We start from the raw sequence: 15,294 nt of genomic DNA, 5'->3' as shown, positions 1-15,294 counted from the left end.
AATGATAGCAAGTGTAGGTATTAGCTGAATATTGAAAGTACTTATTTTTTGAAGAATTTTGTAACACTATACAACATTGAATAGCAATATGTGATTATATTCTCACAGAATCTTTGTTGTCAATATGAACAGTAAATTTTAGTTAACATTTTTTTATTCATTTTCAGTCTGTGGACGAAAAAGGACCGGCATACGAAGCAGGATTGCGTGTTGGAGATCTCATAACAAAAATTAACAACGAATTTGTCCAAGGTCTTGTCCATACAGATGTTCTTGAGATCATGTATAAATGCAAAGATAAGGTGAGATAATGATATGATGGATGTTTAATCTACTATATTCACAAATAATTCTTTCTGATTCATGTGAACTTCTCCATGGTTTCGAAACTTTGATCTATTCTCATATTGGAAAATTCTCAGCCTTAGACAAATAGTCTATCGCAAAGTTCTCTCTTTTTTAGCATTATTACATTTCTGCTAACCTGCGGACATTTTTCTTAAGGTTACTATTCAAGCAATGCCGATTGAAAGCACGAGCATCACTGTCGGAAAACGAAACAAAAAAGGCAAAGGAAAACTTGTGAGACGCCGCAAGAAAAGAGCTTCGTTTTATCCTCGAATATCAGTTTCGTCTAGTTCGAAAAATCAGGGAGGGTCAGGATCTTCTTCTGTTACCATCGCTCCTGATGGTTTTCAATACACCAGGAAGAGAAGAAGCTCGTTGCTAAGAAGAATATTACCTAGAGGAGGTTACTATCAAATTCTATATAATATTCCTCGAAACAAGGCATTTTCAAATACCCATCATTCTGGTTGAGCCTAAGGACTTTGGTCAGTCCAGTTACTGAGGGTACAGTACTACACTGCAAAGATCGGATGCTTATTTTCACTGTGAAGCCATAAATTTATAGATTACTAAACCAAACTCACCAATATTATTTTCATTTTCAGAGGTACGAGGCCACTCTCCACTTCTGACTCAAAGCCGTAGTTTGCATGCAATTCCTAAACAACACAATTCCGTATCATCTGGGGACAGTGGGCCAACATCACCCACTCGAAGTATCTCACCCCGATCGCCACCACATCGTGCTCGGGAACCAGATTTTAACGTATCATCTCAGAGTACAAGTCCGAATCCGAGTTTGCCCGAAAGTCCGGCAACAACATCCGTTGCTCCCATTATTATTTCAAAACCCATTCGCATAGACGGAACAAAAAGTCCGGGAATGTCATCAAACAGAATTACTCCGATTGGTGCTACATCAGCATCAAGACCACGATCCCTGCAGGGAATCGGTCATAAACTGCGCAATTTGAGATCGTCCTCTCGTCGGAAATCGATCGGCCACATTCCTCTCTCACCACTTGCACGGGCTTCGTCACCATCCCCACTATCCCTAACTGATTCGTCATTAGCCGTACCTGAACAAGCAGAAACAGGAAACGAGCAGGAAACACAAGAATCTCCTATCACAAAGAAAGGATTAGAGAGACATCAGAGTAATCCAGAAACTGATAAAGTTACTACTATTCACGAAGAAAACATTGTTGCAACTCCGATACCCACCAAGCATGCATCAACTTCATCGAAGGTTTTTAATCTACTAAAGGTGAGATTTCGAAAAAGTATTGGTTTCTGCTGTATTTTAGTGCATCGATCTAGCAAGATATTATCAAATTTTATAACATAATTATCTTTGTCTTTCAATGTGAAATTGTTCGTTTTTTATTTGTGTATTTCGTTTGCGCATATGGAAAATTTTGCCATGTTTCACAGCGCAAAATCTCCTATTAGTAACAAATCAGTTTAAGCAACTTAAAATATATTTTTTTGTCTGTTGAAAATTTCTTTGTCACAATTTATTTAAAATCAGTTTTTAAGTTTAATAACTCCTAACATTTTACTATTCTAGGGTTCATCAAAGCAAAAATCAAAGCCAGAAAAGCGTTCCAAAAATTTGAAGGCGGCGGCTCCAAGTCCCATCGCAGAAACAGGATGTGAGTTGACTCCTGGAACTCCCAAGGAAGGTGGGAAAGCCAACAGTGCCGTGTTGAATTCCCCAAAAGTGCAATCTAAACATAAAGATAAAACAAAGCCTGATCAAAAAGACGATAATTTATGAAATAACTGAGGAGAAACTTTAGCACAAGATCAATATAATTTTATATCAGCCTATGTTCCTTTAGTTCCAGTGGTGTTACAGCGTTAGGCGCTCCAACACACACATCGTCTTTATTTGTTTTTGCCACTGAAAGAGATTCTGATTTTTTCATCACTTGAAGGAAAATCGCGTTTACAATTATCCCGAATTATGTTTTCCTTTTTTTTTTGTTGTTATTTCTTGTCATTTTCCAATCGGAATTTATTTTTCATCGCGCGTGGTCTCTAGATTTACCGCACTTTCATATGAGTGTTACATCTATTGCCCATGCTCAACTGCCTATATGTGAGAAATAATTTTGATTCTTTTGTTTCTACACTGTGAAATGAATATCCGCATGTCTCAAATCTGGATTTTATTACGTCACGATATATAATGAATAGTTTTTGACTGATGAAGAAAAATTAATTTTTACAGAATGTATTTGATGAGGCGTACCAGATAGCTGCTTTCATGTCATATTGAAAAGTCATTTCGGATGATGCTGTTTCAGACCAGATGCGCTTTTCATTGCCTTTCTTTCAATAAACATGTTTACCGTATTGGTATGCACAAAAAAACGCTCAAATTTTTATTTCGACAAGGTTCGTTTCCATAGCTTGACAACTGTCTTTCTGTACTAATCGAAGGTGGCACAGTAATTTGCGGTTTCATAATTACATCCCGCCCAACGCTTGGGTCTGTCATGACAAATGCTTGTTACTTTATTTTTCGTATTCTTTTTTGAACAGGTGCTGCGGCCTATGCGTTTAAATTTAAAAAATCTATCATATTTTTTTTATATTATTGTGAATATTGTTGTTATGATATTATTATTATATTGTTCTATAATTGTGTATAAAACACGAAGAAAACATTATTTGCTACTTTATTTTCATATTAAGCTTCGATTTTGGGGTATGTATCATTTCTTTCCTCTCAAATCTTTTTTTTACTCGTCCGGTCCTCGGATCGAGTTTTCATCGCACCAGAATAAAACTATCATCCGTGTATCACCCTATGCTGATCCCGATTGACAACATTGAGTCATTGTTGTATCATTTTCTATTTCTATTTTTTTTTCACATCGGAGACGAATATGTAGTCAAATTAATGGTAAATCCAAATGGATTATCATGCCATTAATGGTCTGTACTAAATCATGTCACTATATTTGTCGGATCGTGCTTCATTGTTAACGTTTATTTGGTTGAAATTGATTTGACATATGTGTGCTTTGTCAGATAGTTTTGAATTCTGAAATGCAATGAACTGGTAAGTTTCTGCTATTCGAGCTCATGTGGAAATTTTTGAAATAAAAATGTTCTGAAGATATTTGCTTCGTTGATTTTGATTTTGACTCTCTGTGCGAGTTTACCGCGAGTGCGGCATTGGTGTTAAATGGAAAATTTGGGGCGCTGATCTCGAGAGGGACATTTGAGAGCCTTCATTTTAAATTTCATATTGCATGAAGACGGAGTGAAATTAGATTAGACATAAATGGCCTGAACCGCAGTATTTCATCTTCGTCGAATTCCCACTCGTCTTGTATACGTTCTAGAAGTTTTCAATACAAATTTGCTATGTCTGTAACCAATAATATATGGATAAATTCAAAACCATGTTAAAGCTGCTTTGCACGGAAAGTCCCTAAGAGGCGGTGTACATAGGTCCGGCATTTTATTTGCCAACCAAGGACAATTGGGTTAGGAAGTCCATGCGTAGGCGAGTCTAGTACGAGAATGTCAGTCGATGCTCCCGCTTCATTCTAGTCTTCTTCATTTTTTTGATATCTTTCCAACGATAAATTAATGATATATACAGCACATCATGGTCATGTTGTAAACTCTACGTTCGGTAATTGGCTTCAAAAGAGGGGGGTATACAACGTGTGTTTAAAATGGTGGTCCCAGGACTACATTTAGACCAGGGGTCGGCAACCTACGGCCCGCGGGTCAGATCCGGCCCACGGAGTAAAATAATCCGGCCCGTGACGCTTCACTGAATTATAGTAACAAAACCTCTGTTTTGAGGATTACATTCTTTCCGTAACAGAATAAATTGTGAGACACGTGTAGACTAAATTTTATATATAACCTAACAAGTATATATTTCACAAGTACTCATTTAATGAGCCTATAACAGTGTTTCCCAACCCTAGTCCGCGGTCTCAAATGAGTCCGCGAAGCGTTTGAATGAGTCCCCAACGAGCCAGAAATTCACTGCGGGCCGCAAACGTTTTTGCAAAAGTTAACTATAAGCCAAGTTACGATTTACTTTAAAATTCACATAAAACATAAAAAGCAAGTTTATTCACATAACATTAATCAAGTCAATTATTACTAGTTACTGAGGCATATGGCTGGCATACATTCGAATATTCAACTATTAAAATAGCAAAATTTGGTAACAGGTGACGCGACAGGTCAAAACGATTGGATTTGACAACTCACTTGCAAATTTCGACGAAAATCCGAGCACACGCGTGATGTTTCTCGCGAGTTCGAACAACGAGAAATAATTTTTTTTAGTAGGTGTCAATGGTGGCAACCCAAATTTTCTAAATTGAAAAGCGGCAATACAAAAAACTGAAAATAAAACGGAGAACACTATAACTTTTGCTTTATGATTGTACGCGACCGATTAACATTGCAAATCGCAATATTTCGGGTGATACTGTAGTATTATATGTACCAGAGCGTTTTCCCTTAGGCTCCCACATTGATGCGTACAGTACTGGGGCACCGTAAGTGTTGTACGAACAGCTCAGTTATGTTGAATTCACAAAAATACGAATCAAAATAAAATATAATCGGGCACATTACCACACATTTTGTGTCCACGGATTGTCATGATATTTTCAGATTAGTATTGCTTTTATTTCGTCAACACAACCGCAGATTAAAATGATTACCATTAAATTAATAATAAAGTGAGGCGGCATTTTTGATTTACAAATATACTTTAAATATATTTTTTAATAAGTACTAAATCAAGTTGTAATTTCTGGAAATTTATAGCAGATAGTAGGATTTTTCTAACGACGATAACAAATTTGCAAGATCTCTAAGAATATGTATCAAAACTAAATATAATCGGGCAATATGTTAGCAGATTGCTGTCGCATTTTAAAGAAGTAATGCTATCATCTTGGCGTAAGTCGACTCAACCGCGAGTTACCATGAACACAATTAAAATAGAAAGACATTTTAAATTCTCGTCGTTGTCATGGATTGAATATAGTGCGATAGAGAAGGTCATTATACACTAAAAAAATCGACTCTGCTTACGGACGCGTAATTGCGGCGTAATTCCGATTTTGAAATTCGTTCAAATTCCGTTGTGTTTGGTTTTATTGCTTCTTCACACAGAGTACGGTTGCAATAAACGCACCTTGAGTCCTCAAAGGTTTTCGCCGGTGAGAAATTAGTCCGCGCTGGTCTATAATTTAGTTATAACCAGACAAATGGTAACAAAACGCAGAAATGCTTGCTAAGAGCAATAGGTTCAATGGCGCAGAAAATATTCAAATGGATTTTTTTAAGATGCAATGCAATAAGGCCCGACCAACCTTTTTCTTCTCGCGGGCCACTTTCACGTGACGAAATCGGTCGCGGACCGCAAACGTTTGTACCAAACATTTAAGCAGATAAGTCCTGATTTTGGTGTAGGCAATTACATAATATATAAAAGGCGAGTTTATTAACATGAAATTAATCAAATTAATAATTGCTTACTGGTTACAGGGTAGGGCAGGCAAATTATTCAAATATTAGAATAGCGATTTACTATTCGAATTTCTGGTAAATCCGAATATCGGGCGTGGACATAACACTCTCGGGCGACCGTTTCAAAGAATCAATCATCACACAACACACTTGCGGTTTTTTGGCGACCACGCAAGGCACAGTTTTGCGAGAAATAAAAAAAAATGACGTTGATGTCCCCCAGGGTGCAAGACTTGACACATACTTACTAATAAAATCCGGCATTTGAACGTAGATAGATGGCAGGAATAATTACACCAAAATCACGAAAGATACTTATGTATAGTAAAATGTACGTAAAATTTAAAAAGTCTGCTTACAAATTTTATAGGGCGGGCCGCAAAAAACACTTCGGCGGGCCGCGGGTTGGGCAGCCTTGCAATAAGGATATAAATCTATATTCTATTCGAGAGATGTATGACTGCTTGATTTTTATAACAAGTATCTGAAGAAAAACTATATCCAAATTTGAAAAGCCATGCGAAAAAATTCACATCGATGTTCGGAAGTACATACGTACGCATGCGAACAATGATTTTCGAAAATGAACATTACAAAAAACAAGCTGAGAACTCGGATTAGTGATTCCCAATTATAAAATGTTTCAATCTCGACTTCATCCAGTGTCCAATTTAGAAAATGTTTCTCATTTAGTGATGTCAAAAACGTATCAAGCGTGAAGCAACAAAAGGTGTCACATTAAATGTAACTTGTGAATTTTTTTGTTTAATTAAGACGAAAGTAGAGTTCACGAGTTGTCGCAATCTTCGCGCGCTGCTTAAAATTTCAACTTCTGATCTGTGGGAAAAGATTGTGATTCATCGGCCATCCGTTCTGTTTTTAACTTTCTAAAAATATGAGTAGAGAGACCTTAGAGTTGAGTTAGTAATTATTGAAAACAAAAATGCGATTAGAGAAGGGGAATACAAGAGAGAAGTACAGAAAACGAACTGTTGCGGGCTTGGAATTCCATTCCTGTAAATGGCATTACTCTCCAGGCTTTCATCTACATAGCTTGTGATACCTCATTAAGTCCCGCAATAGGCGTAGACTGACTGATGAAAATAGTTCAAGGCTCTCCAAATATACATTTAAAAATATTGTAGTAAAAGTATGGTTGCCACGTGGAAGAATTTTGTCACTGAATTTGAACGATGTTATCATGCTTACCCATGCCCTATCCTAGGCTATCCCACTCGCCTCTTTTAACAATGGCGCAATGAATAATCCACTATTACGTCATCCTAGACCAGGGGTGGGCAACCTTTTTCGGCTCGCGTGCCAAAATCGGCTAAATTTAACGAAAAATTATTTCACGTGCCGACCAGAATTGAAAACAATGCTTCGCCACTATCAAAGCAGAGATACACAATAATAAACCTTTCAAACTTGTACAGACAGATTCATTAATCGGGAAAATATCAGTCTGACAAATAGATTTGATTACTTTTCTTATTCTATATCAGTGAGACTTCTGCTGCTGCATTACCGCTGATGGAGATTTTACATTGGGTTTATATTTTATAACTTCCTGAGAAATACACTAACCACTGGTTTCATCTTTCAGGCTACTCCTAATACAAAACTTGATAAAGTTCATAACCGAGAACAGAGATTCATAAGCATATATAGATAAAAACATGGAGTTGGGACACGAAAAATTATCGGGATTCGTTTTCTGCACTTCTCTCTTGTATTCCCTTCCCTAATCGCTTATATTTTTTTTCCAAATCCATTTACAGCAGTAAACTCTAGCCAACATGAGCTTTACGACTTCATAAATCAAGCATAATTGAAGGAAAAAGGTGGCACAGACGAACTATATTAACTAAGAATGTAGCAAAATGAATGCAGCGCTTTTCTCGAAAGCTCACTACTCATTTGTTACGTCATAACATATTTCTTTGTAGCCAGGCGTCATGGAAGGACAAAAAGAGACAAAAACAAATAACAGATTGTTAACAGACGATAATGAATAATCGAACACCGAGTTTCATCAGATAATTCAGAGTCTTGAAACTTTTCATCTGAAGGTGAATGATCTCGTTTCCGAGGCCTCGCTCGCGTGCCGAATGAATGGGCTCGCGTGCCAAACCTGGCACGCGTGCCAGAGGTTGCCCATCCCTGTCCTAGACGGTAATGATTTGTAAAATACATTATGGCGTCATAAATAAATGATCAAATTGAGTTAAATACAAAATTCCAGTTACGACACGATAATCACCTGAGTATGTTTAATTTAAAAAAAACTTCAAAAAACTCAAGGCTGCAAGAAAACGACATGACACCAACAAATCCGTTTGTATCCACGAGAGGTTAGGTCATGGCCCAATTACTGATAAATAAAGACAAGAATTATTAGATTTGTTGTTACTTATTTAAGTTACTATAGCTATATATCAGTATTTTCTTATCTTTTTCAAATGAATACGGTGAAAACTAGCTTGCTTTTAGGATTAAAGAGGATATATCCTCATTGCTCGACCGTCTTTAATCCTTTTAACGGTGAATATTTTTGACGAGAATAATTGGCCCGATGAAAATGTTAAACATATATCAGTTTTATGAAATTTTTACCTGGTTGTATTCTTGAACAAGCCTTTACAATTACAATTTACAAATCCGGCCCTGGGTGGTTCCATACGGTTTTATACTGCATTTTATCGCGAATCATGAGCCTTCTAAAATTGGTTGACCATAACTGTCTCTATGGGTAACTTTAAGTTTTGAGATCAACTCAGGTTGGGTGGCATTTGTTAACACATTTATTTCGTAGACCCTGAACTGATAATTAAGATAATGAAATCAAGATCAAATAGCATGCAAATTGTAGACGACAGTGAAATCGCAAATAGCCCAAGTTGCTGTGGTTAATAGATTACTGGGTATGGCATATAATTAAGCTTGTTTCAAACCTTTTATTAATTTTTTCCCGGGACTTTCACCCATTTTTTTTCGTGAATATCTGTGTTTTAAAAGGGTTGGATGAATAGCATCTGATTTTCACTCGACGTTAGGAAAATTAAAACTAATTTCAACGTCAAAAGGAAAATAAATGATCGTAAACCACACGAAAACAATTAATCCTGAGTCAAATCACCATAAATTTATATAGTCTAGTCGCAAGATAGTGGACGGGAAAAGGGAGTTTTTGTACCTCGTTTTCTTGTCGGTCCATATTATTATTATTATAAACAAAGATGAGGACTTTGTAACTCGCCAAATGTTCACGGCTCCCAATATTATTCGATAGAGGAATGTTCCTATTACATTCTATATTAAAATTATTGCACCTATGCATCGTTCTGTTATTACTTATCGATCTTAAGATCGGTAAGTATGTTGATAGGTATTTGTCTGTCTGTTGGATACACGCGATATCTCACGAAAGCGAGGTTGAATCTGTTCCAAATTTTGCATGTGCATTCTTCATAGTTCGGAACAGAAGCCAATTGATTTTCGATGAATTATGTCGTATAATTAGCGAGTTATTAATTAATTAAAGATGGGACACATGGTGTCACTATGGAGTAAGAGCGCTGTTTTGGGGGATCCCCTAACCTCCGATCGATAAGTCTTTAGTCTCCGACCGATATTCTCGTTAATTTATTGTCGATAGTATTCCTTTTCTTTTATTCTTCTTGTTGTGAAAAATGGACCACTTGCAATTTTTCAATGGTTATAGAATGTATGTTCCGCTAGAAAGCTAATACTTCTATTGATTTCAAAAAAAATTGTGTGCGATTACGTCTTTGAAAATTGCCACGTGGCGGTCACGTTTGCATTAGTTGTGAAGTTTCTCGACTATATTTTGAACATGGCTCCCTCGTTTGTCATGTCATTGATCTATTCCCTGATGTTATTTATAACTAAGAAATCAGGCCAGTAGAAGAATTTTATTTTAAGTTCAACACATATTGGATGACGTCACTGAGTTGAACAGATAGTAAGAAGTGTTGACCTATTTATGGGCTTTTCTGCAGCAGAATTTGAATCGTCGGAACAAGGAAACTATTGCAAATTATTTTTCATATGAAAAACTAATTCCAAGCGTCAATTAATATACAACGAATGTCATCTCTTTCCACCTAAGTCTTCCGAAAATCATTCTTCAATCGTTGCTCAAAAAAGTCAAGACATTTGAAGATTTCCCTCCAACTCCACGAATATTTAAGACATTCCCAATGTTTTATTGTTGAAAATCTTACCAATAAAAACAAGGATTATTTGTTTAAGCATAAGTTCTAAAAATGCAGTTATGTACATCTCTGCAATGTCAGAAGCAGAATATTTAACTTCTCATTAGGATAATTTTATATAAATTGACTGATTTATTCATCCGCATTTCAATGTATGATTGTTGGTCAGTGCATGCTGCTTATCTACTACAGTCAACAAATTTCCATATCAGTGAAACGAAATAAGTCTGGAATAAGCCAATAACCATTAAAATTGGTCATCAGTTTATATTAACATCTCCCACATGATATTGGTGAATTCAGATATAAAATTGATTTGACACTATTTTCTATGAAATGACATAAGCACCTTCATGGAAGAATTTAAGACATTTAAAAGCATTAATTCACATTTTTTGTAATTTTGGTCATCATCTATGTGGGGTACGATCTAATATCATTTATTTTCGTTGTTAGGATAGGATGTACACCAGGAAGAGGAAAATCGATACGACGACTTCATCATATGGTAATGGCCTGTCATTCAATTACCAGTCCATGTCAGGTGTGGGATTAGTTGACAGTTATTTGTTTTCAGATGCATGGACTTGTTTTATGTATTTACCAAACCATGCATTGAAAGTTGAAGAATTACATATCTAAATGCTATGGGGTAGAATAACTACAATTGAATAACAAAAATCTACAAATTTTATATGAGCGGGTAAAAAATATTTAGCCGAAAAGAAGAGACTTGGACTTAATCATATAGCGTACCATGGACTCTCATCTGGTTACCAGTCCATTAGCTACGTCTATGCAAACGGGAAATCCCCCGTTATTCGCTGCTCTTATGGCACATTTAATGCACCGTATTTTTAGTAATAATATATAACAATTGCAATTAGTTAGCTATTTAGTAAAATTTATATGGTATCTATTCGTTGAAACTCTTCTCCCCGATCTGTCAAACTAGGTGTTAGAACCTTGGGTGTCGCAGCTCGATAACCAGTTTTGGTTCCCCGCGGCTTCCCTTCCCCAGTAATTTAAATATCATTTTTTCTATATATTTTTGCATGTGTTTTTTACTGGTTGGAAAAAATAAACTTGACTTGACTTGACATTGATAGCTTATTAACAGCAATAAATTAAGGACCCTGGAAATGAAAATTGAAGGTGACTGATAAAACTGAAGACTGTTAGAGATTATATTCAAATACATTTTTAAAGTAAACCACATTTAGAAGCCTTTTCCACCCCACATATTTTATTAGTTTGAATTAATATTCAAGTCGTAGAAATATTTTGCAAATTTAATATGTGGCTTGCAGTCCATAACTTACGTAAATATTCTAAAATGGTAATGATGCATTTTCCCACTACACTCCGTCAGTCATAATATTAGTTGTGTAATAGAATACCAATATATCAGGATGGCAATGAGCCTTTTTACTCATTGCAATTCACCAAGATAAATTTGTTTATCCATGGAGCAGGACATGATGATTGGTTCTTTGGGATGAAAGGAAACTTCATTTACACATCCAGCATGGCCAGGTAATTTGTATAAAAGCTGAGATGACCTGGCATCCCATACATGAACAAATCTATTCGCAGATCCAGCTGCAATTCGACTACCATCTGGTGACCAGCTACACCTCAAAAGATTCATTTCAAAGTTATGTTGATGACCAGAAAATATTCTCATGCAGCGTTCTTGTGGAGCATAAGGCCTAACATCCCACATTCTCAATGTATTGTCCATTGAATTAGAAAGTAAAAAAGAACCATCCGCACTCAAACTCAGTCCAGTTATTGTATCCTTATGACCTCTCAAAGACATAGATGATTTTTCATTTCTTATATCCCAAACTTTTATATCGTTGTCAATTCCACCAGACATTATTTGCTGCGCTGTGTCATTGAATGTCACAGAAGTAACCTGATAAGTTGATTGTAATGATTTGACAGCACCTTTTCTTCTCACATCCCATACTTTTACTGTACAATCATCACTCCCTGATGCGACAAGCTGATCACCACGTCTTGACGATGCACATGAGTTAACAATAGAATCGTGACCTTTCATTCTTTTGATTTTTTCTCCGGTCTCTGAATCAAACATGCCAACTGTTTTATCAGTGCTTGCTGTAAAAATATACTTCCCATCTGTATTGAACTGAAGTTCTACAATAGCGCCTTTGTGTCCTCCTTTTATAACATGATAGTTATCACATTCCCCATACACAGTCCATAAAAATATAAGTCGTTCATAACCGGCAGATGCAAGTAATTCTCCTTCAGGATGAAACTTTGCACAACAAATTTCCCCCTCGTGTCCTGTAAGTAGCATAATTGGAGCAAGTAATCCAGAAGTTCTTGGTGGCCCTTTTTGCACAAGTGCTCCGGAATTGGAGGAGTTTGTCAAAGCAAGTTCTTGTTTTGCTTTTTTTGCTGGAACAAGAGCTCCCATCTGAGATTGCCGTTTAGCAGTAAGGGCAGACATTATTACTATAAGGAATATTTCTGAGAATTTTAGATAAAAATATAAAATTTCACTATAGAATATTGTGAGCAATTCTTAATATTTTATTCTGCTAAAAAAATGTTGAAAATGTGTCATATGTACTGAGAAGTGAGATATGTATATATATATTCTTATAGCTCAAATTTATAAACTTTGGACATCAACTTCACTGTATGAATAATAATCTTAAATAGAAGTTTTTTAATTTTGAGAAGTTTGGGAAAGGCCTATAAAAATTGCCACTAGCATAGTGAATTGAACATCTCAGATTATGTACTGTAGGTATAAGGACAGTCTAGAAAGACGCTAATACAGTAACAAAATTTACTACTTTCAAGGTATAGATATGATATTCTTCTCCCTCGGGATAAATATGTAAATCCTATCCTATTTTGTAGACAAGCTACTTGTGATATTTATTCAGAGCTAATAAAATAAAGAAAGATAATTGAAATGTTTGGTTGTATTATGATTTATGGAGTTTACGGAAAGTCGTATACTGGTATAAGATATGGGCTACACAAAGATAGGTATAGCCTTCTCTAAATTGAGTACTAGACTGTCTGACTGTGGTGGTCTGATAGTCTACAGGGGTGGTGACTCCTCTACGACCCATGAGCCGGGGCCATGGCCCATCTAATTGGGCCACATGGGCCATGGCCCATCAAGCTATGGGCCGCGGCCCCATCAGGAAAAATTATCTTACCAAAATTTTCAATTTTTACAAAATTCTCAATATTCAAACCAAAGAAATCGCGGGATGCCACCAAATGTTTTTATTACGATAAGCCTTACGATATAAAAATAAATCAAAATACCAAGCTACAGGAAAGGATACTCCTGTAGTATGTGTACCAGGTTAGGGTTGGGACAAAATTTTGTTCAGATTTTTTACATTATAGTTCTATTACAGTATTATGAGTTCGGGGACTGTCTGTGTTAGCCAAGTGAATAGTCCCTTCACACAATTTGATGGGCCATGGCCATAGACTGATGGGCCTCGGCCCAATTCGATGGGCCGTGGCCCCGGCCCATGGGCCGTAGAGAAGTCACCACTTCCACTCCTGATAGTTGCCCTAAAAGTCTGGTCTGGTAATTGCCTCAAAACCCGGTCTTACTACTTACTGAACAGAGCGCGGAAAAACCAGTCTTTATTTTTTCGAATAAACATTTCAGACAAGTCCGAATTTGACACTGCTGGCTTACTGCTGTACCGGTACTGGCTATAAACATACATCCTACAACAGTTTATAGGTTCGGAAGCCTACCTATCCTGGCATTGATGTTCTGTTATCTGCGAACAATGGGAACGTACCGGTACCGGTACATCCAGATATCAGAAAATAAACAATCCCTTGAACTAGAACCTGAATTACAGAATTGACAGAGTCAATCAATCAATGAGAGTGTTAGACAGCGGTACCAAATTGAAATACATCTTCCTTTCGTTCGGTAAGTAGGATCCACAAATATCCAGATCAAAATCCTGCCCGTGCGACCATCGATAAGGTACGGTACCGGTATCAATGATGTGACGAATGACGGTACCGGTACCGCAACGGTCATGGTCGTAAAATAAAGTAAGCTCACTCACGGCTGCTACGCTTGAGTGGTAATGGATCTTGAAGCTTAGCAGAGCAGCTTTGGTCTGGTATTTATGTGTATAGTTTTGAGGGATTTCATAAACGCAAATCACTAGAAGGATGTCCTGAGCCCTTCAAAATGATCATTTGAGCAATCCTGACCGAGCAGCAACCTTTATTTGAATATAAAAGTGTGCGATGGCGTGAGCTACTGGTGCCTGCTTTCACACCAAAGAGCGGCCACGCCAGCCAATTACCAACTTTCATGACATTTGACCGATGCTGCCAGCTCCGTTTTTTGTGCTGTTTAGGGGGACACTCGTTGCGTAGCACGTTTCGTCAGGTTTATACTTGTGCGTTGCTTTGACTTGTTTAAATATATCGCTGTGTGTTAGCGTTTTTTCAACAGTCTTTTTCTCATTTATAGATTGAATACAGACTAGCTTGTATATCTGTTATGAATTTGAGCTTCTCTGTTACACCAATGACATTAAACAACATGATGCGCAACTCCGGCATTTTTGGCCGAAGATCGTATCCGATAGCACGCTCCAATGCACATACTTGGCGAGACGAAAACGAGCGGATGTGTGCTGCTTTCAAGGCATAGCACGGATAGTGTTCGCGCCTGCTTTGACAGTTGTTGTCGATTTTAATGATATTTTGGAAAGTTGAGGTAAAAAGGTAAGGTAAATACTATTGTTGTATATCACACCCGGGCATCGCACTGTTAAGTACATGTGGAAAGCCAGCCTTTGTCAAATACTACGAAGTTATTAATTCAGTACGGTACGTAGTTGCCCATTTGCCAAAATTGCATATTTACTTACCCCTCATGGTTTCAAATAGTTCATGCACCTCCGTTTAGATTTTTTTAATCAGTGAGGATATATACTCATTGCTGATTGCTGTTCATTGTAACATACTACTGCACATTCACTTTTATTTGCGTATTGAATCAAAGTGTTGACAAGTTCACCTAACATTTCACTCATACCGGTCTATATTGTATAGTCTGATCTCTCAAGTATTTGGAGCCACCAATGCTTGTAGTTTTCTGACTAAACCCTTTTATTAGCTGGTTTATATACCA

General features: G+C 36.8%; 2 protein-coding genes across 6 annotated transcripts in view; one reads left to right on the top strand and one right to left on the bottom strand.

Moving 5' to 3' along the window:
• The window catches only part of LOC120344003 (microtubule-associated serine/threonine-protein kinase 3-like), a 74,142-nt gene extending 70,661 nt beyond the window's left edge, over positions 1-3,481 (top strand). For all 5 annotated transcript variants that reach the window (XM_039413087.2, XM_039413079.2, XM_039413094.2 and 2 more), the window contains 4 exons: positions 168-302; positions 505-751; positions 954-1,615; positions 1,919-3,481. In XM_039413087.2, the coding sequence (XP_039269021.2) occupies positions 168-302; positions 505-751; positions 954-1,615; positions 1,919-2,128 (1,254 nt within the window). In that variant the 3' untranslated portion in view covers positions 2,129-3,481. The remainder of the gene's footprint in view (positions 1-167; positions 303-504; positions 752-953; positions 1,616-1,918) is intronic.
• Positions 3,482-10,082: 6,601 nt separating this feature from the next.
• Positions 10,083-15,294, bottom strand: part of LOC120348171 (U5 small nuclear ribonucleoprotein 40 kDa protein-like) — a 28,744-nt gene continuing 23,532 nt past the window's right edge. Inside the window, exon 2 of the mRNA XM_039418298.2 lies at positions 10,083-12,617. Within this exon, the coding sequence (XP_039274232.2) occupies positions 11,545-12,597 (1,053 nt within the window). The 5' untranslated portion in view covers positions 12,598-12,617 and the 3' untranslated portion in view covers positions 10,083-11,544. The remainder of the gene's footprint in view (positions 12,618-15,294) is intronic.

The sequence above is a fragment of the Styela clava genome, chromosome 1, assembly GCF_964204865.1.
Source record: "Styela clava chromosome 1, kaStyClav1.hap1.2, whole genome shotgun sequence".
Lineage (NCBI taxonomy): Eukaryota > Metazoa > Chordata > Ascidiacea > Stolidobranchia > Styelidae > Styela > Styela clava.
This window is presented reverse-complemented; position numbering and strand designations above follow the sequence as displayed.